The following is a 27,722-nucleotide window of genomic DNA, read 5'->3' on the forward strand; positions in this document are numbered from 1 at the left end:
TCTATAGCCTAAAACATATTTGATGATAAGTATTTGTTAAATCAGTAAATATTGAGAGTTTGGGATTTTAGAAGCATATTATGACCATTCATGGTAGTGGCAGAATTAGCCATAGTTGGCACTGCCGAAATATCTTGTAACAGGTTATCAGAATTGAGTAGGTTAAGGAAGATTGAATTTAAGTTTTTGAGGTATTAGAATGAATATTAAAATTGCTCAGGAATTAGAAAGACTTGGACTTTAGAATCCTTGATTTATGCAGGCAAATGACTAAGAGTGTGTTGGGGTTGGCAAACTGGCCTTGGCGCATATCCAGCCGCCACCCTGTTTTGGCAAATAAAAGTTTTATTGGAACTTTTAATTAGACCCATCCATTAATTTACTATTGCCTGTGGCTCCCATTGCATTGCAGTGGTAGAGCTGAGTAGTTGTAGCAGAGAGCATGTGGCCCACAAAGCCTAAAATGCTATCTGACCCTTTAGAAAAAATGTGTGCCAATTCCTGAATTTGAGCTATGAACATTCTTCCCAACAAAATGTATTCACACAAAATTTTACTGACCATTTTAGGAGATTTGATAATTCCTGAAAGCTAGTGAATGGACTTTAGTTAAGAAGAACTTTCGGATCTGAGTTGCCGGTATATTCCCTGCTATTTTCTGCTGCATTTCATATCTTCTTAGGGATAGGCTTTGTTAGCTCATCATGCCAACTACATGGGTACTTTTATTTTGTGGGTCATGGAGCCCCAAATCATTCAATGACTATAAATGGCACTGTTACAACAGGAGCTGTTTTTATAACTCTTGTCATTTGGGCAGCCACAAGAGTACAGACAGATTATCAGCGCTCTCTCTCTCTCTCTCTCTCTCTCTCTCTCTCTCTCTCTCTCTCTCCCCCCCCTCCGTCCCTCCCTCCCTCGCTCCCTCCCTCTCTCTGTCCCTCCCTCCCCGTCTCTCTCTGTGTGTGTGTGTTTTGAGGAAACCAATATTGGTCATGGGTAATTAATGTTCTCTCTCAAAGTATAGCATATTATGAGAAATAAATAGTTGGTTAATTCTTCTAAGCTATTTCTAGTTAAGTCTATTAAGTAAAGAAAGATATTTTTCAGGAGTGCCTATGTTTAGATAAGGGAAGAAGAGAGAAAAAGTAGTTTATTTGCTGAAAAAGTGTTTTAGTCACTAACTGTTCTTTAATAGGTGTTTCTTTAAAAATTGTTCCACTAGTGTTAGCCATGGTACTGAATCTGTTTAGATCCATTTAAGAATCTTTAGTTGAACTTCATTTCGTTATGACTAATTTTGGTCACTGTTTTAACACAAGGGCACTTAACATTCCCATTGCCTTTGTCATGCTCCTATCTTTACAAATAAGAAACAACATTCACAGCCTTTTAAATTTTTTCTGTTTAACCTAATATCTGTATTCTTATTCTGGGTACTCAACAGCTAAGGCGACCACATGTCCTTTTATCCTAATATCTTCTGCAAGAGGAGTAGTTTTCTTTCATTAAAAAATATTCTTTCTGGCCGGGCGCGGTGGCTCACGCCTGTAATCCCAGCACTTTGGGAGGCCGAGGCGGGCGGATCACGAGGTCAAGATATCGAGACCATCCTGGCCAACATGGTGAAAGCTTGCCTGTACTAAATATACAAAAAAAAAAAAAAAATTAGCTGGGCGTGGTGGCGCATGCCTATAGTCCCAGCTACTCGGGAGGCTGAGGCAGGAGAATTGCTTGAACCCGGGAGGTGGAGGTTGCAGTGAGCCGAGGTCACGCCACTGCACTCCAGCCTGGCACCTGGTGACGGAGTGAGACTCTGTCTCAAAAAATATATATATATGTTCTTTCTATTCCAAGATACTATTTCAATTCTAATCAATAAATATCAGTAAAAGACCTGCTTACTGGGGCCTGCCTTTAAGACCTGCATGCGTTGAGTGAGTTGTTGGGTGCTGTTTAGACAAAGTACAGAAAGTATGGTTCTGATGATGGAATTGAGTGGCAGCCATCTGTAGAATCCCTGAGTCTGGGAATGAGGAGAGGAAGCTGGTAAACTAGGAACTGACTGGGAGGTAAGCAGGCTATGCATTGGATTGAGACCAGGCAGAGATGTCAGTGGAGATGGAGCTTAGTTAACCAGAGGAGGAGAATGAGAGTGTGGTGTAGTGTACAAGCTTGGGGAAGACATGGTAGTTTAGGATCTAAGTCCTCAAAGGTTGGCATGTCTTGGATTATTGGAATGTTTCTTTTATTGCAAATCATTAACTGTTTTCCTGGCCCAGAGGCAGATATTTAATGGGGCAAAATTAGGCCAGATCCCTATTAACCACTAGTCAATAGAAATTTTCTTTCTTTTTTGTTTTCCTTTCCCTTCATTTTCTTTTTTCTCCCTCCCTCCCTCCCTTCCTCCTTCCTTCTTTTCCTCCTTCCCTCCTTCCCTCTTGTCTTCAGCTCAAATTTATCTGTACTAAGAACTGGGAGGGAGTATAATAAACTATTTCTTTGCCCTGAAGTTGTTTGCCCTTGATAATAGGTATTTTCTTTTTGTCATTTTTTAAATAAAAAAAAATGTTTTTTTCTTAAGCATAGGCTGATAAATTTCTACTTTCAAAAGAGAAAGATTTCCGGGGCCCCTGGAAATCCTTTGGATTTAAATCATTTTATTTTCAGTACTTTGGTTGGTTGCACAGAATTTTTATTCTATTCTATTTTATTTTATTTTTTTGAGACAGAGTCTTACTCTGTCACCCAGGCTGAAGTGCAGTGGTGCAATCTTGGCTCACTGCAACCTCTCTGCCTCCGGGGTTCAAGTGATTCTTGTGACTCAGCCTCCCGAGTAGCTGAGATTACAGGCATGCTCCATCAAACCTAGCTAATTTTTGTATTTTTAGTAGAGATGGGGTTTTGCCATGTTGTCCATGCTGGTCTCAAACTCCTGGTCTCCAGTGATCTGTCCACCTCATCCTCCCAAAGTCCTGGGATTACAGGCGTGAGCCACTGCACCTGTCTGCTTGCACAAAATTGGGATGAATTTTATTCAGTTCTCTATTCATGGCTCTCTGATGGTCAGTTCTCAGCTCTGATAATACTGTAACTCTCAGTAGCATTTGACATAGCTGATTACAGTCACTTGCTTGAAACAGCTTCTTTACTTGACTTTCAATTTACTGTTCTCTCTTGATTTTCTTCCTACTTCACTGCATATTCCTTTTCACTCTTGTTTTATCACTCCTCCTTTTCTGTTCAACCTCGAAATACTGGAATATCCCAGGGCTTGGTGCTGAGCCCACTTTAGTATTATACTTCCGCCTCTGGATAAGTTTAAATATCATGTACAGACACTAATGACAAAAATTTATAGATTTTCCTCTGTTTTCTCACCTGCCCAGTATTACCAACTACCTACTTGACAAATTTAGATGTATATATAATAGGCATCTCACCTTAACATGTCAAAAAACGAAATTGTGACTTTTCTTCCTAGACCTATTCCTTCTGCAGTAGTCTTTATCTCAGTAAATGGCATTGCCATTCACCAGTTGAGGAAGCCAAAAACTTGTAAGTTATACTTGACTTCTCCCTTTCCCTCACACCCCATGTCTGTACCATTGGCAAGATATGTTTTACCAACAAAACTTCATGAATAAAGCTGTTATAAACATTTGTGTGTAGGTTTTGTGTGAACATGTTTTCAGATCAGTTGGGTGAATACCTAGGGGTGTGATTGCTGATCCTGTGGTTAGGCTGTGTTTAGCTGTATAAGACACTGTCGTCTTCCAAAGTGGCTGAACCATTTTACATTCCCACCAGAAATGAATGAGAGTTTCCGTTGCTCTGTAGCCTCACTAGCAATTAGTAAATTGTCAGTTTTTTGGAGTTTAGCCGTTCAAATAGGTGGTTAGTGGGATCTCATTGTTGTTTTAATTTGCATTTCCCCGTGACTAATGATGTTGAGCACCTTTTCATGTTTGCCATTCTTTTTTTTTTTTTTTTTGAGATGAAGTCTTGCTCTTTCACCCAGGCTGAAGTACAGTGGTGTGATCTTGGCTCACTGCAGCCTCCGTCCCCTGGGTTCAAGTGATTCTCCTGCCTCAGCCTCCCAAGTAGCTGGGATTGTAGGTGCCCACCATCATGCCTGGCTAATTTTTATATTTTTAGTAGAGACAGTGTTTCACCATGTTGGCCAGGCTGGTCTCAAACTCCTGACCTCAAGTGATCTGCCCACCTCAGCCTCCCAAAGTCCTGGGATTACAGCTGTGGGCCACCACACCCAGCCTATGTTTGTCTTTCTTGTATCTTTTTTGATGAAGTGTCTATATTTAATTTTTTCTGCCTAGATTGGGGAAGAGAGAAGTGTTTGTTTTGTTAATGTTTGTTTTTCAGTTAAAAAAATGTATATATATGTATTCTGATTGTAAGTCCTTTTTCAAATATGTGATTTGCAATTTTTTTTTTCTTTGACAAGATCTCACTCTATCACCTGTGGTGGAGTGCAGTGGTGCAATCTCAGCTCACTGCAGCCTCACTAGCCTGGGCTCAAACGATCCTTCTACCTCAGTTGGGATTATAGGCATGAACCACTGCTCCTGGCTAATGTTTTGTATTTTTTGTACGGGGTGTCGCCATTTTGCTCAGGTTGATCTTGAACTCCTGGGCTCAAGTGATCCACCCACCTTGGCCTCCCAGAGTGTTGGGATTACAGGCATGGGCCGGTCTGTGGCTTTTCTGTTCATTTACCTTGTAAAACTAAGTTTTAAAAATTTTGATAAACTCTAGTTTATAAATTTTTTTATAGATTGTGTTTTTAAAAAATTTTTTTTAAATTTCAATAGCTTTTGGGGTACAAGTGGTTTTTAGTTACATGAATGACTTGTACAATGGTGAAGTGTGAGATTTTAGTGCACTTATCGCCTGAGTAGTGTACATTGCATTCAATATGTAGTTTTTTTATCCCTCATTTCCCTCCCAAGGCCCTTCTGAGTTTCCAGTGTCCATTATACCATTGTATATACCTTTGTGTACCTATAGTTTAGCCCCCACTTATAAGCGAGAATATACAATATTCAGTTTTCCATTCCTGAGTTACCTCACTTAGAATAATGGTCTCCAGCTCCATCCAAGTTGGTGCAAAAGACATTGTTTTGTTCTTCTTTATGGCTGGGTATTTTTTCATTTTGTATACATACCACATATTCTTTATTTACTCATCAGCTGATGGGCACTTAGGTTAGTTACGTATCTTTGCAATTGTGAACTGTGTTGCAATAAACATAAGTGTGCAGGTGTCTTTTTGATATAACGACTTCTTTTCCTTTGGGTAGATACCCAGTAGTGGGATTGTTGGATCCAATGGTAGATTTACTTCTTTGAGAAATCTCCATACTGTTTTCCATAGAGGTTGTACTAGTTTACATTCCCACCAGCAGTTTATAAGTGTTCCCTTTTCACCACATGCAAAGCACCATTTCTTGTTTTTTCACTTTTTAATAATGGCCATTCTGGCTGGGCTAAGGTGGTATCTCATTTTGGTTTTAATGTGTGTTCTCCCAATGATTAGTGATGTTGAGCATTTTATCATATATTTGTTGGCCATTTTTATATCTTCTTTTGAGAAGTGTCTTCATGTCATTTGTCTACTTTTTGATGAGATTATTTTTTTCTTGTTGATTTGTTTGAGTTCCTTGTAGATTCTGGATATTAGTCCTTTGTTGGGTGCATAGTTTGCAAATAATTTTTTCCATTCTGTAGATTGTCTCTTTACTCTGATGATGATTTCTTTTGCTGTGCAGAAGCTTTTAAATTTAATTAGTTCCCATTTATTTATTTGTTTTTGTTTTATTTGTTTTTGGGGTCTTACTCATAAATTCTTCGCTAGTGTCCAGAAGAGCTTTTCCTAGGATTTCTTCTAGAATTTTTATGGTTTCAGGTTTTAGATTTAACTCTTTAATACAGGGGTGTCCAGTCTTTTGGCTTCCTTGGGCCACATTGGAAAAAGAATTGTCTTGGGACACACATAAAATACACTAACATGGTAGCTAATGAGCTAAAAAAAAATTGCAAAAAGATCTTGTAATGTTTTAAGAATGTTTACAAATTTGTGTTGGGCCACATTCAAAGCCATTCCGGGCCATGGGTTGGCCAAATTGCTTTAATCGATCGAGGATTTTTGTTGGGATCAGGTTTTATTCTTCTACATGTGGCTATCCAGTTTTCTCAGCACCATTTATTGAATAGGGTGTCCTTTTCCCAATTTATGTTTTGGTATGCTTTGTTAAAGATCAATTGGTTATAAGTATTTGGCTCTATTCCTGGGTTCTCTGTTCTTTTCTATTGTCTTTCAGTAGTGTTTTGTATTTCTCTTTTACCTCCTTGATTACGTATATTGCTAGTTTTTTTCTTGGCAGCTATTGTAAAAGGGATTGAATTCTTGATTTAGTTCTCATCTTGGTCACTGTTGGTATATATAGTGCTACTGATTTGTGTACATTGATTTTGTAACCTGAAACTTTGCTAAATTCATTTATCAAATCTTGGAGTCTTTTGGAGGAGTCTTTAGGGTTTTCTAGGTATATGATCATATTGTCAGCAAACAGAAATATTTTGACTTTCTTTTTTCCAATTCGGTTACCCTTTATTTTTTTCTCTTGCCTGGTTACTCTAGCTAGGACTTCTAGTATTATGATGAATAGAAGTGGTGAAAGTGGGCATCCTGGTCTTGTTCCAATTCTTGGGAGAGGTTGGGGATTCTTTCAGCTATTCCTCATTGAGTATAATGTTGGCTGTGGGTTTGTCATATATGTCTTTTACTATTTTGCAGTATATTCCTTCTGTGGCTAGTTTGTTGCTGGTTTTTATCATAAAGGAATGCTGGATTTGATTGAATTTTTTTTCTGCGTCCACTGAGGTGATTATATGCTTTCTGTTTTTAATTCTGTTTATGTGGTGAATTGCATTTATTGACTTGCTTGTTAGGCTGTTCTTGTAGTGTTGAAAAGAAATATCTGAGACTCGGTAGTTTATAAGAAAAGAAGTTTAATTGGCTTGTGGTTCTGCAGGCTGTACAGGAATCATGGCACCTGCATCTTCTTCTCAGGACTCCCCAGAAAGCTTTTACTCATGGCAGAAGGTGAAGCAGGAGCAGGTACTTCACATAGCAGATGCAGGAGCAAGAGAGAGAGATTAAAGGGGGATATGTCACATACTTTTAAATGACCAGATCTCGCAAGAACTCACTACCACAAAGCGACAATTGATGAAGGATTCACCTCCATGATCCAGACACCTTCCACTAGGCCCTACCGTCAGCACTGAGGATTACAGTTCAGCAGGAGATTTGACTGGGAACAAATACACAAACTATATCACATATATTGAACCATTCCATCATTGCTTGGATGAAACCCACTTTGTCATGGTCAGTTATCTTTTTGATGGGCTGCTGGATTAGTTAGTGTTTTGTTGAGGATTTTTGCATCTATTTTCATCAGGGATATTGCTCTGTAGTTTTTTTTTGTTGTTGTGTTTTTTTCCTGAGTTTGGGATCAGGGTGATACTGGCTTCATAGAATGAGTTAGAGAAGATTCCCTCCTCATTCTCAATCTTTTTTTTTTTTTACTTTAAGTTCAGGGGTACATGTACAGGATGTGCAGGTTTGTTACATAGGTAAATGTGTGTTATGGGGGTTGGTTGTACAAATCATTTCATCACTCAGGTAGTAAACCTAGTACCCACTAGTTATATTTACCGCTTTTTTCCCTTCTCCCACCCTCCACCCTCTGATAGGCCCCAGTTTGTGTTCTTTACCTCTATGTCTCCGTGTGTTCTCATCTTTTACCTGCCACTTGTAAGTGATAACAAGTGGTATTTGGTCTTTTGTTTCTGTGTTAGTTTGCTAAGGATAATGGCCTCCAGCTCCACCCACATCTCTGCAAAAGGACATAATCTCATTCTTTCTTGTGGCTGCATAATATTCCATGGTGTAGATATATCATATTCTCTTTATCAATGTTTTGAAATAGTTTCAGTAGGATTGGTACCACTTCTTTTTTTTTTTTTTTGAAGATGGGGTTTCACCATGGTGGTCGGGCTGGTCTTGAACTCTCAACCTCAGGTGATCCACCCACCTTGGCCTCCAAAGTGCTTGGATTACAGGCGTGAGCCACCAGGCCCAGCCAGGATTGGTACTACTTCTTTGAAGGCATGGTAGAATTCTGCTATGAATCCACTTGGTTCTGAGGTTTTTTTGGTTGGCTATTTTTTAAATTACTGATACATTCTCACTGCTTGCTATTGGTCTGTTCAGGATTTCTATTCCTGATGCAAGCTCTGGGTGGGTTGTATGTTCCCAGGAATTCAACCTTTCCTCTAGATTTTCTGGTTTGTGTGCATAGAGGTGTTCATAGTAGTCTCAAATGATCTTTTGTATTTCTTTGGTGTCAGTTGTAGTGTCTTCTGGATTCTGTTTTTGGTGTTATATGTAAGAGCTTTTTATCAAACACAGATTTTCTCTAGTTTTTCTTAGAGTTTTACTATTTTGTATTCTGCATTCAGGGCTATCATTCATTTTACATTAACCTTTGTATACAGAATGAATAATAGGTTGAGATTCTCTTTTTTTTGGTCATATGATTGATTAGTTATTTCACCATTATTACTTGGAAAACCTGACCTTTCTTTATTAAATTGCCTTTGCATCTTTGTCAAATATTAAATCAATAGTTGATGATATTTGAGTGGGTTTTTTTGAAGCTCTCCATTGTATTTTATGGGTATGTATTTATCCTCTTTCTGATACAGTACCATTCTGTCTTGATTACTACAGCTTTTAAATATTTCGTACATAGTAACAAATTTAAATTTAAATTTGGTAGGGTATCTTCCAACTTTTTTTTTCTTTTTAAAAATGGTTTTGACTATTCTAATATCTTTACTTTTTCACGTAAATTTTAGAATCATCCTGTCTATATCTACAAAGAATCTTGTTAGAATTATTTTATGGATACATTATTTTTGTATATATTTGTGGGGTATACATGATATTTTGTTGTATGCATAGAATATGTAATCAAGTTCAGGTATTTGAGGTATCTATCATCTTGAACATTTATTGTTTCTATGTGTTGGGAAGATTTCTAGTTCTCTCTCCTAGATATTTAAAAATATATGAGACATCGTCATTAATTGTAGTCACCCTACTGTGCTATCAAACATTAGAACTTATTCCTTCTAGCTGTATGTTTGAACCTATCAACTGACTCTCTTTATCTTCCCCCTTCCCTACCCTTCTTAGACACTGGTAACTATCATTCTAGTCTCTACTTCCACAAGATCACTCTATTGGGATTTTCTTTGGAATTATTTTGAGTTTAAAGATCAATTTGGAGAATTGATGTTTTCATAATATTGAGTCATCTGATTCATCAGCGCAGTATATCTCCTCACTTATTTAGCTAAGCCTTCCGTTTCTTTCACAAGTTTTATAATATATCAACTTTTAGGGGTCCTGATTATATTTTATTAGATTTATGCATAAGCATTTTTGGAGTTATCAGAAATGGCACTGTTTAAAATATTTTTTGGTTTCTAACTGTTTGTTGGTAGTGCATAGAAATTTTGTTGATTTTTTTTGAATTTTTTTTTTTTATAGATTCTTTGGGATTTTCTACATAAATGGTCATAGTATCTTGGAATGAATATTTTAATTCTCCTATCCGAATGCCTGTTTTTTTTCTTGCCTGATTGTACTTACTAGGACTTCCAGATTGATATTGAATGTGAATGCGGTGGGATTAGGTATCTTTGCTTAAATATTTGACATTTAGAGAAGATATTTAATCTTTCATTATTAAATATGTTGTTAACGGTAGGTTTCTTGTACATAATTATTATAGACTGAATGTTTGTGTTCCTCCAAAATTTATATATTGAAATTATCACCTCCAGTCTAATAGTGGTAGGGATGGGAGGGGAGGTAGGGGCCTTTGGGAGGTAATTAGATTTAGATCAGGTCATGAGGGTGGATTCTCTATGATGTGATTAGTGCCTTTCTGAAAAAAAGGACTAGATACTAGAACTTCCTCTCTCCTGACCATATGAAGATACAGGAGAAGATGGCCCATCTGCAAGCCAAGAAGAGATCCCTCACCAGCTTCCAGAATTATGAGAAATAAATGTATGGCTATTAAGCCACCTAGTCTATGGTATTTTGTTATAGCAGCCCTAGCTGACTAAGACAATATGTTTTATCAAGTTGAATAAGTTCTTTTCTGTCACTGATTGGCTGAGAGTTTTTATCATGAATGGATGTTGAGTTTTGTCAAATGCTTTTTCTGAATTTTTTATCTTACTCTGTTAGTGTGATTATTTACATTGATTTTTGATTATTGAACCAGACTTGTATTCTTGGAACAAAACCTTCTTGGTTGCAATGTATTGTTTTTTTTTTAACATACTGGTTTAATATTTTGTCAAAGATCTTAGCTTTTGTGTTGATGAGGAATGTTGTTTTGTAGCTTTCTTATGTTATATTGTGCTTGATTTTGGTATCTGGGTAATGCTAATAAAATGAATCTGGAAGTGTACCATCCTCTTTTGTTTTGGGGAAACTGTTATGAAAAAGTGATGTTATGTCTTCCTTAAATGTTTGGTAGAGTTTGCCAGTAGAGCCAACTGGGCTGGGGTTTTCTTTTCCATTTTTGAAAGCTTTTAACTGTGAATTCAGTATATTTAGTGCATATAGGACTATTTGAGTTCTTCCTTTCTCTAAGTTACCAAATTTATTTGCATAAAATTACTATAATAGTAATACTTCTTTGGGGTCAGTAGTGATGTATCTCCTAATTTTCCCTGAATTGGTTGGTGATTTGTGTCTTCCCTTTCTTTCTCTCCTTTTCTTGTTCTGGCTAGAAGTTTGTCAACTTTATTTCTTTCCTTCTACTTGCCTTCTTTTTCTAATATTTTAAGATGGATGCTTAAATTATTAATTTGAGACTTTTCTTCTTTTCTAATAGAAATGCTCTAAGCATTTCTTTAACTGTGTCCCACAACTTTGAGATGTTATATTTTCATTTTTATTCAGTTCCCTTGGGATTACCTTTTTGACCCATGGGATATTAGTGTGGTGTTTAAGTATACAAATATTTGAGACTTTTCTCTTACTGGCTTCTAATTTAATTCTCTCGTGATCTAGAAACATACTTTTAAAAAAAGTTAAAAAAAAAAAACAGTTTCTGGCCTCAAGTGATCCTCCCAAAAAGTGCTGTGATTATAGGCATGAGCCACTACATCCAGCCCTTGGAAACATACTTTGAATAATTTTAATTTTTAAAATATCTGATGAAGTGTCTTTTGTAACTTAGAATGTGATTTTAGTGAATTTTCTGTGTGCACCTGTGAAAAATGTGTACTCACTTGTCAACACTTAGTGCTGCTTCCTAGTCAAAGCCACTGTTGATCTTCACATGACTCAAATTAATCTTCCCAGCTGGACCTGTAGATTCTTCTTCTTATATTTTTAAGCAGGCTTTTCTCACTGAGCAGCCCGATAGATTTATTCTCTTCTCTTCTCTCCTCCCCTCCCCTCCCATCCCCTCCCGTCCCCTCCCGTCCCCTCCCGTCCTCTCCCCTCCTCCCCTCTCTTTTCTTTCTGGCTTTCCTTCACTGAGCATCCAGAATATTTAAAAAAAAGTATTTAGTTTCCAGCCTGTGCAACATAGCAGAGACCACATCTCTACCACAAATAAAATATTAGTTGGATATAGTGGTGATTGCCTTGTAGTTCCAGCTACTTGGGAGGCTGAGGTGGGAGGATCTTTTGAGTTCAAGAGGTTGAGGCTGCAGTGAGCTGTGGTGGTTGCACCACTGCAGTTGAACCTCAGCAACAGAGTGAGACCCTCATCTGTAAACAAATGAACAAACAAAAAACCTAATAAAAGTATTTATTTTGGTATAATTTTAAACTTACAGAAAAGGTGTAAGTTAAAAGGAGTGTATAGCTTCTTTATACTTCTTTTTCAGATTTACCAGTTGCTAACATTTTGTCTCATTGCTTTATTTTCACTTTACCCCTTCCTTCCTTTTCCCGCCTCCATTCCTCCTCAACTAACCCACTTTCCTGGACTTGCCATCTAGTCCCTCCAGGCATTGGTTCAATTCATGTCTCCTGCAGGGCTAAGAGTCTCCATCTCCCCTCATTTGTATTCTGTAAACATCAACAGAATGTCAGGCCTTGGCCAGATACTATTTGAGGCATTGTAGACAACTTTGGCTGAAGATGATCTCCAGGCCCATGTGTCTTTCCAGAGAGTTACTGTTATTTTTTTTGTAAGTCACTTAAATGTGTACATTTTACTTCTTTAATCATAGCTTTATTTTGAACTGTGTCAGAGTAAGAGTCACTGCAGTTATTATACTAAAAAGGACCAGTCTCTTTTCTGTCTCACCTAAATCTGACTTGCTGTATGAGACTACTTTAGCTGACTTTGCTGCCTAAGAGGGAATTATGCATTTGTGTATGTGTGTGAGTTTATGTTTTCTATGTACTCTGCAGTTGATTTGGCGTATATGTCAGTTTACATAAACTAGCATCACATTGTTTTAATTATAGTGTTTTTATATTCTCTGTACTTAGTGGAGCTAATTTTCCTCAGTCATTTAAAATATATTCTTCCTTTACTCACATACTTATTTTTACAGAGGCATTGTAGAATCAAGGTTGTTGACACATTTTTAGGAAATACGGATTTCCCTCCCAATCTCTTTCCCTCACCTTGCTTATTTGTTATTGCTTTCTATGCTTGATTGTCTTTCATTGAAGAAAGGAGTCATAATCTTTGAAGAAGGACTTGTCTTTCTTATTATGGCTTTACCTTTTCTTTCTTTCTCTTTTTTTCCTAGAGAAAGGATGTCACTTTCCTCTCTGTTTCCCACCTTATTAAGTACCTGTTACATACAAGCACTGAGCTAATTCCTGAAGTGGGCACGGGGTGGTACACAAAGAGTTAAAGTGAAATAAACAAAGCATGTTATGAGAAAAGGTTGGGATTAAAATAATATAGGTTTATAATTAAAATGGTGCACTTTTGGGGGGACTAAAAAATTTTACATTTAAAAATGATGTCAGTTTCTAGTCAGTTTATTTTTTTACCTTTTTAAAACATCTCTTTTTTCTTTGTCCTTATTTTTAAGGGTCACACAGCAATGCTTCATACTGGTTCATGGCATCCCAAAATAAAGGGAGAATTTATGACTTGCTCAAATGATGCGTGAGTATTGTTGATAATTCATCTAATACATTCATATCTTTAGATATTTAACATTTGTACTGTTACAATTTTGGCAGTAAAGTAGTAAATGGAATATTAGGAATTCTTATTATATATATATATTTTTTGTTGTTGTTTTTTGTTTTTTGAGAGGGAGTCTCACTCTCTTGCCCAGACTGGAGTGCAGTGGCACAATCTTGGCTCACTACAACCTCTGCCTCCTGGGTTCAAGTGATTCTCCTACCTCAGTCTCCCGAGTATCTGAGATTACAAGTGCCCACCACCACACTCAGCTAATTTTTATATTTCAGTAGAGACAGGATTTGACCATGTTGGTCAGGCTGGCCTTGAACTCCTGACCTCAAATGATCCGCCTGCTTCGGCCTCCTAAAGTGCTGAGATTACAGGTGTGAACTGCCGTGCCCAGCCTATATATTCTTGTTCTTTTCTTTGATTTTATGTGATAGTGTAGGATTTGGTTAAACAAAAATGGGTACTATGAAAACAAGAGTGTTATAAATTCCTGTAGACTTTATTAAGGTTGGGTTAGATTGATGCTATTAAGTGGACTCAAAGGGCATTGCAGTTGTGACTAATTGTTACTTTTTATGGTAAAGACTTATTTCCATCTGAGTGTAATAGCTGTCACAAGCTTATTGACTAAGATTGATTTTGAAAGTTATAACTGAGGAAATTGATTACATTTTCTCTTTGTTTTTTGAGATGGAATTTCATTCTTGTTGCACAGGCTGGAGTGCAATGGTGTGATTTCGGCTCACTGCCACCTCCGCCTCCCAGGTTCAAGTGATTTTCCTGCCTCATCCTCTCAAGTAGCTGGGATTACAGGCATGCGCCACCATACCAAGCTACTTTGGTATTTTTAGTAGACATGGGGTTTCACCAAGCTGGCCAGGTTGGTCTCCGAACTCCTGACCTCAGGTAATCCACCCACCTCGGCCTCCCAGAGTGCTGGGATTATAGGCATGAGCCACCATGCCTGGCCCTAAAATTTTATTTTAACTTTTGTGAGTACACAGAAGATATATGTATTTATGAGGTATGTGAGATATTTTGATATAGCCATGTAATGCATAATAATCACATCATGTAAAATGATTATCCATCCCCTCAAGCATTTATCCTTTGTATTACAAACAATCCAATTAAACTCTTTTGGTTATTTTATTTTATTTATTTTATATTTTTTTGAGACAGAGTTTCACTCTTGTCACCCAGGCTGGAGTGCAGTGTCATGATCTTGACTCACTGCAACCTCTGTCTCCCGGGTTCAAGTGATTCTCCTGCCTCAGCCCTCCATGTAGCTGGGATTACAGGCGCTTGCCACTATGCCCAACTAAATTTTGTATTTTCAGTAGAGACAGTTTTCACTGTGTTGGCCAGGCTGGTCATGAACTCCTAACCTTAGTTGATCCACGCGCCTTGACCTTCCAAAGTGCTGAGATTACAGACACGAGCCACTGCTACCCGGCCTCTTTTAGTTATTTTAAAATGTACAATTATATTATTGACTATAGTCACTCTGTTGTGCTATCAATTATTAGGCCTTATTCATTCTTTCTGTTTTTTTGTTTTTTAACCCATTAATCATCCTTACCTCATTCCCATCCCCCACTACCCTCTCCAGCATCTGGTAACCATCCTTCTCCTCTTTATGTTCATGAGTTCCATTGTTTTGATTTTTGGATCTCACAAATAAGTGAGAACATGCAATGTTTGTCTGCATGCCTGGCTTATTTCATTTAACGTAATGATCTCCAGTTCCACTAATGTTGTAAATTACTGGATCTCATTCTTTTTTCATGGTTGAATAGTACTTCATTGTGTGTATGTGCCACATTTTCTTTATCCATTCATCTGGTGATGGACAATTAGATTGCTTCCAGATTTTGGCTATTGCAAACAGTGCTGCAACAAACATGGGAGCACAGCTATCTTTCTGATGTACTGATTTCCTTTGTTTTGGATGTTTACCCAGCAGTGGGATCACTGGTTCATATGGTGGCTCTATTTTTAGGTTTTTGAGGAACCTCTAAATTGTTCTTCATAATGGTTGTACTAAGTTACATTCCTATGAACAATGTATGAGGGTTCCCTTTTCTCCACATCCTTGCCAGTGATTAAGTGTTTAAGATTCTTTTGCATTTATATCTGCTCATCCATGACTCAAGAATATTATAGGGAATATTTTAGCAGCTTTTCCCTGTATTGTGATACCGTGCAATTCATTTTAGTATTAAAAGTACTTCATAAGAATGCACTTTGATTACAGAGAAAATTACAATGAAAAATCTTGCAAGTTAAAAAAATAATAGGTGGTATTATTTAGGTGAACCATTACTTCAGTTAAAGATCTTTTTTGTTCTTAGGTTATTTTGTCTTTCATCTTTTAACTTTCTGATAAATTTGCCTTATTAACATTCATAGTTGCTGTTCATATTCTTAAATACTTTATGTTTTCTGAAATTTATCTTTAGAAGACAAATTACATAATTTCATTTTCATATAGAAATTTAAAAAATTAATTTGATCTAAAAGAAACTGAAATTTGTCAATCTATACAAATAAGAATGTGACTAAAATAAAATAAATATATTTGGCTAAGATTTCTGGTAAATGAGATTATGTAGTGTTTTTTCTTTTCTTGTCTTACTCTTTTTAGCAGCATAATTACCTTTTTAAGTAGTTAAGATATATTTGTTTAAGGTTGCATTTTTTATTTCATTATTAGGGAGTGAAATTTGTCAGCAATCTAAATTAATAATATAGCATGACTAGGTAAGGTTTATTCTAGGATGTAAGGATATTTTACCATCAGGATATTTCAGTATTCTTCTTTATTGAGCAAATGAAAGGTGAAGATTATATGATTTTATTATATGATAAAGTGGACATTTGATAAAATTTAGTAGTCTCTCCCAATAAAAGTTCTAAGTAAAATAGAGATCAGAAGAAATTACCTAAATCTGATAAAAATTATTTATTAAAATTTAAAATAAATATTGTATTAAATAATAGAGTACTGAAGCTACTTGCATTTAAAAAGGAAACAAGACAGGGATGCCCACAACTACTTAGAGACTTAAGCAGCAGAAACTTTATGCAGTGTGTTAAGAAAATGAATAATTGATATTAACAAATACACTACTGGACCACAGAGGACTTGGGCTATTCTGGTTAAAACTTAAGTTAAATAGAGCAGTTGGGAAGAAAACCTTGTTCTCAAAAATCTTTATGGATCATTATGAATGGTGGGCTCTCATAGTTGATAATGTAATAACTTTTATGAACATTACAGCAGTTTTTCCCAAATTGATTTCTAGGATTTGTAAATCAGAAGTTTGCCAAAAGACATTCTGTGGTCAAATAAATTTGAGAAGCATTGAATGTTATATTCCAAGACGAGTGATACACAATCAACATTTAAAAGTTTTTTTTTTTTTAATTTTCTTTTTTTGATTACTTCAAAAAAAGTCCACTTAATCAAAAAAAGAATTGTTTTCTTTTTTTGATTACATCACTGATTACATCAGTGACCAGTTAAAAAATTAAAAAAAAATTTTTTTATTTCACCAGGTTTTTGGGGGAACAGGTGGTGTTTGGTTATATGAATAAGTTCTTTAGTGATGATTTCTAAGATTTTGGTGCACCCATCATCTGACCAGTGTACACTGTACCCAATGGGTACTTTCCACCTGCCACCCTTTTCTCTCAAGTCCCCAAAGTCCTACGTATCATTCTTGTGTCCTCATTGCTTAGCTCCCACATGTGAGTGAGAACATATGATATTTGGTTCTCCATTCCTGAGTTATTTCACTCAGAATAATAGTCTCCAATTCCATCCAGATTGCTACGAATGCCATTATTTTGTTCCTTTTTATCACTGAGTGGTATTCCATGGTGTGTGTGTGTGTGTGTGTGTGTGTGTGTGTGTGTATATCTCTATATATATCTCTCTCTATATATTTTTCACATGTTCTTTATCTGTATATATATATATACCGATATGTATATCTCACATGTTCTTTAGCTATCTATATATATATCTCACATGTTCTTTATCCACTCATTGATTGATGGGAATTTGGGCTGGTTCCATGTTTTTGCATTTGCAAATTGTGCCTCTGTAAACATGCATATTCAAGTATCTTTTTTGTATAATGACTTCTTTTCCTATGGATAGATACCTAGCAGTGGGATTGCTGGATCAAATGGTAGACCTACTTTTAGTTCTGTAAGTAATCTCTGCACTGTTTTCCATAGTGGTTATGCTAGTTTACATTCCCACCAACAGTGTGAAGATTCTAAAAGTGTTGCATTTTCATCACATCCCCGCCAACATCTATTTTTTTATATTTTTTATTATGGCCATTCTTGCAGGAGTGAGGTGGTATTGCATTGTGGTTTTGATTTGCATTTCCCTGATAATTAGTGATGTTGAGCATTTTTCCACATACTTGTTGGCCATTTGTATATCTTTTAAGAATTGTCTATTCATGTCCTTAGTCCGCTTTTTTTATGGGATTTTTTTTTTCTTGCTGATGTATTTGACTTCCTTGTAGATTCTAGATATTAGTCCTTTGTCAGATGCATAGATTGTAAAGGTTTTTCTCCCACTCTGTGGGTTGTCTGTTAATTCTGCTATTTCTTTTGCTGTGCAGAAGGTTTTTAGTTTAATTAAGTCCCATCTATTTATCTTTGTTTTTGTTGCATTTGCTTTTGGGTTCTTGGTCATGAAGTCTTTGCCTAAGCCGATGTCCAGAAGAGTTTTTTCGATGTTATCTTCTAGAATCTTTATGGTTTCAGGTCTTAAATTTAAGTATTTGTTCCGTTTTGAGTTGATTTTTGTATGAGATGAGAGACGACGATCCAGTTTCATTCTTCTACATGTGGCTTGCCAATTATCCCAGCACCATTTGTTAAATAGGGTGTCTTTTCACCACTTTATGTTTTTATTTGCCTTGTCAAAGGTCAGTTGGTTGTAAGTATTTGGTTTTGTTTCTGGATTCTCTATTCTGTTCCGTTGGTCTGTGTGCCTATTTTTATACCAGTACCACGCTGTTTTGGTGACTATGGTCTTATAGTATAGCTTGAAGTCAGATAATGTGATGCCTCCAGATATATTCTTTTTGCTTAGTCTTGCTTTGGCTCTGTGGGCTCTTTTTTGGCTTCCTGTGAATTTTAGGGTGGTTGTTTATAGTTCTGTGAAGAATGATGGTGGTATTTTGATGGGAATTACATTGAATTTGTAGATTGCTTTTGGTGGTATGGTCATTTCCTTATTATTGATTCTACCCATCCATGAGCATGGCATGTGTTTCCATTTGCTTGTCTCATCTAAGATTTTTTTCAGCAGTGCTTTGTAATTTTCCTTGTAGAGGTATTTCATGTCCTTGTTTAGGTAAATTCCTAAGTTTTTTTTTTGCAGCTATTGTGCAAGAGGTTGAGTTCTTGATTTGATTCTGAGCTTGGTTGCTGTTGGTGTACAGTAGAGGTACTGATTTGTGTATGTTAATTTTGTATCCTAAAACTTTACTGCATTCATTTACCAGTTCTAGGAGCTTTTTGGATGAGTCTTTAGGGTTTTCTAGGTTCACAATGTCATCAGCAAACAGTGACAGTTTGACTTCCTCCTTACCAATTTGGATGCCCATGATTTATTTCTCTTGTCTGATTGCTCTGGCTAGGACTTCCAGTACTATGTTGAATAGAAGTCAGGAAAGTGGGCATCCTTGTCTTGTTCTGTGCTTTGGGAATGCTTTTAACTTTTCCCCATTCAGTATAATGTTAGCTGTGGGATTGTCATAGATGGCTTTTATTATGTTAAATATGTCCTTTCTATGCCAACTTTGCTGAGGGTTTTAATCATAAAAGGATGCTGGATTTTGTCAAATGCTTTTTCTGCATCTATTCAGAAGATCGTGTGATTTTTGTTTTTAGTTTTGTTTTATTTATGTTTGATAAATAATGTTTATCACATTTATTGACTTGCAGATGCTAAACCATCCCTGGTATGAAACCCAGTTGATCATGGTGGATTATCTTTTTGATGTGCTTTTGGATTCAATTAGTTTTTTTTTTTTTTTTTTTTTTTTTTTTTTTGAGGATTTTTACATTTATATTCATCAGGGATATTGGTTTGTAGTTTTCTTTTTTTGTTATGTCCTTCCCTGTTTGGGGTATTAGGGTGATACTGGCTTCATAGAATGATTTAGGGAAGAGTGCCTCTTTCTGTGTTCTGTGGAACAGCATCAATACGATTGGTATCAGTTCTTTGAATGTCTGATAGAATTTAGCTGTCAATTATTCTGTCCTAGATTTTTTTTTGCTGGCAATATTTTTTATTACTACTTCAATCTCGCTGCTTGTTTTTAGTCTGTTCAGAATTTCTGTATCTTTCTGGGTTAATCTGGGAGGGTTGTGTATTTCCAGGAATAATCTATCTCCTCTAGGTTTTCTGGTTTATGTGGGTAAAGGTGGTCATAGTAGTCTTGAATAATCTTTAGTATTTTTGTGGTATCAGTAGTAATATATCCCATTACATTTCTAATTGAGCTTATTTGGATTTTCTCTCTCTCTCTTTTTTTTTTTTTTTGGTTAATCTTGCTAATGGTCTGTCGATTTTATTTATCTTTTCAAAAAACTAGCTTTTTGTTTCATTTATCTTTTTTTTTTTTTTTTCCATTTGAGTTTCATTTAGTTCTGCTCTGATCTTGTTATTCTCTTTTCTTCTGCTGGGTTTGGATTGTTCTTGTTTCTCCAGTTCTATGACCTGTGACCTTAGATTGTCTATTTGTGCTCTTTCAGACTTTCTGATGTGGGCATTTAATGCTATGAACTGTCCTCTCAGCTTTTGCTGTCTCCCAGAGGTTTTGGTAGGTTGTGTCACTATTATCATTCAGTTCAAAGAATTTTTGAATTTCCATCTTGATTTCATTGTTGACCCAGGGATCATTCAGGGATAGGTTATTAATTTTAATGTATTTGCATAGTTTTGAGGTTCCTTTTAGAGTTGATTTCCAATTTTATTCCACTGCGGTCTGAGAGAGTACTCAATATAATTTCGATTTCCTTAACTTTACTGAGACTTATTTTGTGGCATATCATATGGTCTGTCTTGAAGAATGTTCCATGTACTGATGAATAGAATTATATTCTACAGTTGTTGGGTAGAATGTTCTGTAAATATCTGTTAAGCCCATTTTCTCTAGGGTATTTAAGTCCATTGTTTCTTTGTGGCCTTTCTGTCTTGATGACTAGTGCTATCAGTGGAGTATTGAAGTCCCCCGCTAATATTGTGTTGCCATCTATCTCATATCTTAGGTCTAGTGGAATTGTTTTATAAATGTGGGAGCGCCAGTGTTAGGTGTATATGTATTTAGAATTGTGGTATTTTCCTGTTGGATTAGTCCTTTTATCATTATATAATGTCCTTCTTTGTCTTTTTAAATTGCTATTGCTTTAAAGTTTATTTTGTCTGATATAAGAATAGCTACTCCTGCTTGCTTTTGGCATCCATTTTCATGGAATGCCTTTTCACCCCTTTACCTTAAATTTATGTGAGTCCTTATGTGTTAGGTGAGTCTCCTGAAGACAGCAGAAACTTGGTTGGTGAATTCTTACCTATTCTGCCATTTTGTATCTTTTAAGTGGAGCATTTAGGCCATTTACATTCAATGTTATTATTGAGATGTGAGGTACTGTTCTATTCATCATTCTGTTTGTTGCCTGAATACCTTGTTTTTTTTTTTTTTTTTTTTTTTATTGTGCTATTGTTTTACAGGTCCTATGAGATTTATGCTTTAAGAAGGCTCTGTTTTGGTGTATTCTGAAGATTTGTTTCAAGATTTGAGTTCCTTTTAGCAGTTCTTGTAGTGTTGGCCTGGTAGTGGCAAATTCTCTCATCATTTTTTTATCTGGAAAAGACTATCTTTCCTTCATTTATGAAGCTTAGTTTCACTGGATATAAAATTCTTAGCTGAAAATTGTTTTGTTTAAGGAGGCTAAAGATAGGACCCTAGTTTCTTCTAGCTTGTGAGGTTTCTTCTGAGAAATTTGCTCTTAATCCAATAGGTTTTCCTTTATAGGTTACCTGGTGCTTTTGTCTCACAGCTGTGAAGATTCTTTTTATGGTCTTGACTCTAGATAACCTGCAGTCTATGTACCTAGGCAGTGATCTTTTTGTGATGAATTTTCCAGGTGTTCTTTGAGCTTCTTATATTTTGATGTCTAGATCTTTAGCAAGGTTCAGGAAATTCTCCTTATTCCCTCAAATATGTTTTCCAAAGTTTCAGATTTCTCTTCTTCCTCAGAAACACCAATTATTTTTAGGTTTGTTCTTTTAACATAATCCCAGACTTCTTGGAGGCTTTGTTCATTTTTTAAAATTCTTTCTTATCTTTGACAGAATGAGTTAATTCAAAAGCCTGAAGTTCTTTCTTCTGCTTGTTCAATTCTATTGCTGAGACTTTCCAGTGCATTTTGCATTTCTCTAAGTGTGTCTTGATTTCCAGACACACTTGTTTTTTTACTTATGGTATCTATTTCACTTAAGAGTTTTCCTTTTATATCCTGTATCATGTTTTTGATTTCTTTAAGATGAAGTTCACGTTTCTTTGATGACTCCTTGATTTGCTTAATAATTGACCTTCTAAATTCTTTTTCTAGCAATTCAGAATTGCCAGAAATTGTTTTTCTGGTTCCTTCTCATTTGGGTAGACTATGTCAGAGGGAAGATCTGGGATTCAAAGGCAGCTGTTCAGATTCTTTTGTCCCACAGGGTACTCCTTTGATGTGGTGTTCTCCCCCTTCCCCTAGGAATGAGGCTTTCTGAGAGCTGAACTGGAGTGATTGTTTCTGTTCTTCCGGATCTAGCCGTCCAGTGGAGCTACTGAGCTTCAGGCTGGTACTGGGGTGTGTCTGTGAAGAGTCCTGTGATATGATTCATCTTGAGGTCTTGCAGCCCTGGATACCAACACCTAAACTGGTGGAAGTAGCAAGGGAATGAAGTGGACTCTGTTAAGGTCCTTGGTTGTGTTTTTGTTTAGTGTGCTGGTTTTTTGTTCGTTAGTCTCCAGCCAAGAGTTGGCGCTTTCAAGAGTGCACTAGCTGTGTTCTTATAGGGAGGATGTGGACTTGCCTAGGGGCAAGGCACAGTGGCGCATGCTTATAATCCCAGCACTTTGGGAGGTGTAGATAGGTGGATTACTTGAGGTCAGGAATTTGACACTAGCCAGACCAACTTGCTGAATCTCTGTCTGTACTTAAAACAACAACAGAAACAACAACGAACTTGTTCTAGGGATACCTGGTTAAGTATTCAGGTTTCTCATGCAGTGGGCAGGACCATAGAGCTTTCAAGTTTGTCTTTGTTTACCTGGGTGAGTAGAGAAAGACCCGCAGGTTGGGGAAGGGATAGGTGTATCTGTGCTCAGCCTCTCCTTGGGCATGAGGCTTGCTGTGGCTGCTGTGGGGAGGTAGGAGTGTGGTTTCTAGTCCAGTGGAGTTATATTCCCCAGGGAGATTATGGCTGCCTCTGCTGAGTCATACAGGTCACCAGGGAAATGGGGGAAAGCCTGCAGTCACAGTCCTCTGTCCACTCCCACGTGGCCCCCAGTCCTAAAGGCTGGTCTCACTCCTGCCATGCTCCACTCAACTGCATCTAGTCTATTTCCAGGCAGCTGGTGACGAGGGCTGAGAACGTTCCCCAGACCACAAGCCTCCCTGTTGAGAAAGCAAGAAAGCAAGCAGACTCACAGTTTTTCGGTGTCTCAGGGAGCCTGCAGTGGTGATCCAGTTACTTCAAAGGGTCTGTGGATTCTTTTGGCTTTCCTGGTATGTTCCTATGGAAGTTCTTGGAGCAAAAGTTCACGATGTGAGTCTCTACACATAGCTCTGCCTGTCAGAGCAGGAAATGCAAGCTAGTCCTGCCTCCTATTCACCATCTTAAAGATCCATTTAAAAGGTTTTGAATAGGGTATAAGGAAACTTATTTAACTGTATTAATCCTCTAAACAACAGTTTAGATAAAATTCCACAGGTGTGACATCTTTTACTGGGTATAAAATGTAGTTTATCCCATTCTTTTAAAAGATAATTCTTTAGTTCCCTGTCCAAATCATTGAATAGTAGTTTGATTAAAATGTGCTTGCAAGTCTTTCTCACTTCAAGAAAGAATATAACTTGAATTGAGCTATCAATATTTAAAAATAATTATCCTTGGAGATCAAAAGCTTCCATTGTTTAAAATAGGCAGTTAGTATCCAGAGTCATGGTTTTGTTATTTTACCCTAGGACATTAGGGTAAGAAGGTTTTAATTTTATTATTAGTTGTATTAAATGATTTAATTTTATTATTGAGCAAACTCTGGATTAATAGGATAAACAAAGTAAAATTACTAATACTTTTCTACTTCAGTGTGATTGTCAAATGAATATTTTATCACATGACACTATAAAATATCCTAAATAGTTTTCAGAAAAAGAAAAGAATAACCATAGTTTATTTGTTATTTTCCTTCATACTGGAAAACTGCATGGCTTGTTAAGAACCACTAGTATCTGATCAGGCATCATCAGAATTCATAGGTCTAATACTATGAAGTTCATTTTGGATTAAGAAATACTCTTTTGATTCAGGAATTAGTTCAGTGAGGGCCTTTGGGCAAAATTTGCTCTGTATTTCGTAAAGTATCTTATATATCAGAGAGCCACTCTGCTTTTCATTGCTTTATCTTATTCTCTTCTATGTTGGTTAGCATGACAGAGAGAAACATCAACTGCACATTTTATAAACTCCTCACTCCCTTGGAAGACTTTATTGAGGGCTGTTTAGGCTTTAAATTAGGATATTTTAGCAGGCTCTGTCATATTCATGATAGTAATATCCTCTTCTTCTTTTCCTCATTCTTGCTTTCTCTCTCTCCTCTCCTCCTGCCTCTCATTATAGGCACCTGGAAGCTACATATGTTGACTACTATGACCATGGTGTAGATAGCCTCTGGATAAAAGTTTATTTACTTCAACGCCTCCTGTGTCATCACAGCGTTATGCACTTACTGCTTAATATACACGATGAATGTTTGTGAAGCTGTGGCTCTTGCTATTATTGGATGGAGAGCTCTGACTAGGTCAGTGAGAGAGATTAATGTAAACAGCACATACTATGAATTAGTTTAGATGCAGTTGGAGTGAGGAGTCAGATGGCATTTGTGAGAAACTATTCTAGTGAAAGCCAAGCTAGCACTCATTGTTTTCTTCTGGCCTCATGCATACTAAGTTAAATTATGGACATCTTTTCTGAGTGTGAGTCAGAGATGCTAGTGCCTTAACTTTTTAATTCCAGGAGTTTTAGTATAAAACAAACCTGAGATGAGGTGAATGTAGGAATGAAATGAAGAGGAAGAGGGCAAGATGGCAATCTTTTTGGTTTTCTTAAGTTTACCAGAATGAAAATTAATAATAAAGAATTAGTAGAACTTACTGGATTTTACTTGGAAGTAAATGTTAATGAAAACCAGATGATAATGAAGATAAAAAAATGCTTACTTATCGAAAGGAAGTATTTTCTACTTGTGAATTTCTATGATCTGATGAGGACCTATTTTCTAGTTTGAATTGTAATAGTGTACTGAGTGAGAGCATAAATGACGCTGGTGTAATCCGAGTCCATAGTACAGAATTTGTACTGAGCCAGTTCCAACTCAGCACAGAGCTCAGCCCGTTGGTACTGGTGAGTGAATCAGATACTTCTATTATTTGAAGGGTTTTTCCATTGCTTACTCAGGAATTTGTACGTCCAGGTTGCTTCAGATCTGTTATGACTGCTCTCGCCTTCATATCCAGCTAATTGTCATATTCACATCTTTGATGTAATAAGATTTTTGATAATTCTGCCATTTGTAATTTTCCCACTACTATTCTCGTTATACACTGTGATTTTATGAGTTGTTGCCATAACATTTCAGGGAGGAGAGGGTGTTATGGGCTGAATTGGCTGTATTTAGGGTTAAGGTCTTTAAAGAGATGATTATGAGGCTTTGAATGTGGACCCTAATCCGATATGACTGGTATCCTTATAGGAAGTCCAAGAGACACTAGGGATGCACATCCACAGAGAAAAGGCCATGTGAGGACACAGTGAGAAAGTGGCCATCCATCAGGAAAGCAAGGAAAAAGGTTTCAGAAATCAAACCTGCCGACACCTTGAACTTGGACTTCTAGTCCCCAGAACTGTGAGACAATAAATTACTGTTGGTTAAACTACCCAGTCTGTGGCACCTTGTAATGGCAGCCCTAGCACGCTAATACAGAGGGAGGAAATGTTAGAGGAACTTAAGACTTACACACCTGTACAAACATTTATATAGCAATATGCCCAATAATGGAATGTTCAGGGCCCTTGTTGTTTGAGACTCCTTACCATTCTACTTTGTATGCCTTTGGCTAGTCTGCCTACTGCTGAGAGACATTAGTAAATCACTAAACCTTGTCCATTTTTCCCCAACAAGGATGAATATTACAGCACAGGAATGATAGGCATTTAGAATTAGCCTCCTTCACCAGGTTATGTTTGTCCTGAAGTCCAAAAATTCTGTCTTTTAGGGATAATATTAATGGAAGGCAGGTTCACCTACACGTTTTTGTGGTGTTCTTGGAGATTTCAGTTGAAAAAAGTTTGTGACTTTTGATCTACTCAGTGTTTGATTATGAAAAATGAATAGTAGCAACAATTCTTTATTTTTTTGACTGCTTTATATTAAGTTGTTAACAGAGTTTGGAATGATTCTTATTTTCTTTTTACCATTTACAATTTAAGCCTACCTGGAATATTGATGAGATTTGTAACTGGCAAATAACTGACAGTCGGTTATAATCTACAGCCTTAGGGTAAAACACAGTAAAATATTTTAAACACTCAGGACCCAGAACAAATACATTAGTTGAATGACTGTAAGAATGCTTGATGTGGCCGGTGTAGTGGCTCACGCCTGTAATCCTAGCACTTTGGGAGGCCGAGATGGGCGGATCACCTGAGGTCATGAGTTTGAGACCAGCCTGACCAACATGGAGAAACCTCATCTCTTTAAAAAAAAAAAAAAAAGAATGCTTGATGTTTGGCTGCAAATCTGTGAATTTCCTTGCCTTTCCACAATTAAGAATATCTGCCTTCTCACAAATCTTAAAAGTTAGACCTATCCTGCTGTTATAGATCATTCATTTTCTACTAACGTCATTCTTTTATGACAACTAAAATGGTTAGAGTTGACTTATTTCACATAATTTCAAAAAGTATTCTTTTACATGATTTTAAGTTGCATTTTCAAAAACAGTTTCTCCTGTCTTGAACTTGGAGTAGAAACATGCTTCACAGTGCCTTTTGTCATGGTTTTCTCACTCTTTGTAAATCTACATATGTTTTGATATTTTATTTTAAAAAATCTACTTAATAATTTATTAGAGACCAAATGTTGATTAAGGTTTATAAAACCCATCTTTCAAATGCTTTCCCTGTCTATTGGTATAGTAATACAGTCTTTAATTCAGCAGAATAATATTAAACACCGTCTGTGTGTAAGTGAGAATCATAGAAATTTTAGACAAGTCTTAACTACCACAAAGTTAATTACCACTTTTGTAAAAGGGAAACTAAGGTGCTTATGTTTGTCCACCTTCTTTATGGCAGAATAGTTCTTCCCTCTGAGTGACTTAACGCATTTTTACTATGCCTTCCACTCTGCATAGTCCTAATGGAAGAAATTGGTTACTTTTGAAATGAAAGTAAAGTAAACCAGTAAAGTTAAGGACTTATGAATGATTTTTTTTTCCTATTAACTGATGAATAATCAGTACAACTTTTAACTTTGGGGAATTATGTGTTTTGGCAGAGATGAGGAGGAGCTTTGAAGAAAAGTTTCAACTATTTGCATTTTAGAAAAAGTTTTGAATAACTTCCCAATACTTATAAAAACAAAAACTTTCGTGAAGTTTTATCTCCTCAGTGTTTGTTATTTTTATCTAATCATCTCTATTTTTCATAGTAACTCATTGTGAAATGTTTATCTGTGTATCATAGGTTAACAAGGAGGAAAAAGCAGGAAGATACTGTTTTTTTTCCATAGTCAGAAGAGATAGAAAATATGGAAGAATAGTGAGGCAGTGGCAGGCCCATTGTAATTTTTTTTTTTTTTTTAAAGGTGGGCATGGAGAAAGTGGATCTAGAGTGAAATAAAAGAGGAGGAACTGGCAGAGATCACAAAACAGTCATAGGATCTATTTGTAAGCATTTGTAAAATGTGACCTCAAGTACTGAATAAGTCTTTGAGGGTTAGAATTCCCAATAGTTGGTAGAAGTAAGAACCAGAGACTTTTTATAAAATCAAATTGAGTATAACTTTTACTCCAGGATGCAATGGTAAGGAAAGTTAGGCTGAACATGCAGTA

At 36.5% G+C, this 27,722-nt stretch overlaps 1 protein-coding gene across 3 annotated transcripts in view; it reads left to right on the plus strand.

The window, feature by feature from the left end:
* Positions 1-27,722, plus strand: part of WDR70 (WD repeat domain 70) — a 362,749-nt gene that overhangs the window by 104,276 nt on the left and 230,751 nt on the right. For all 3 annotated transcript variants that reach the window (XM_021671857.2, XM_012460014.2, XM_012460016.2), the window contains one exon: positions 13,186-13,262. In XM_021671857.2, the coding sequence (XP_021527532.1) occupies positions 13,186-13,262 (77 nt within the window). The remainder of the gene's footprint in view (positions 1-13,185; positions 13,263-27,722) is intronic.

This window comes from Aotus nancymaae, unplaced genomic scaffold, assembly GCF_030222135.1.
Source record: "Aotus nancymaae isolate 86718 unplaced genomic scaffold, 86718_ANA_hifiasm-v0.15.2.pri h1tg000014l, whole genome shotgun sequence".
NCBI classification, from domain to species: Eukaryota; Metazoa; Chordata; class Mammalia; order Primates; family Aotidae; genus Aotus; species Aotus nancymaae.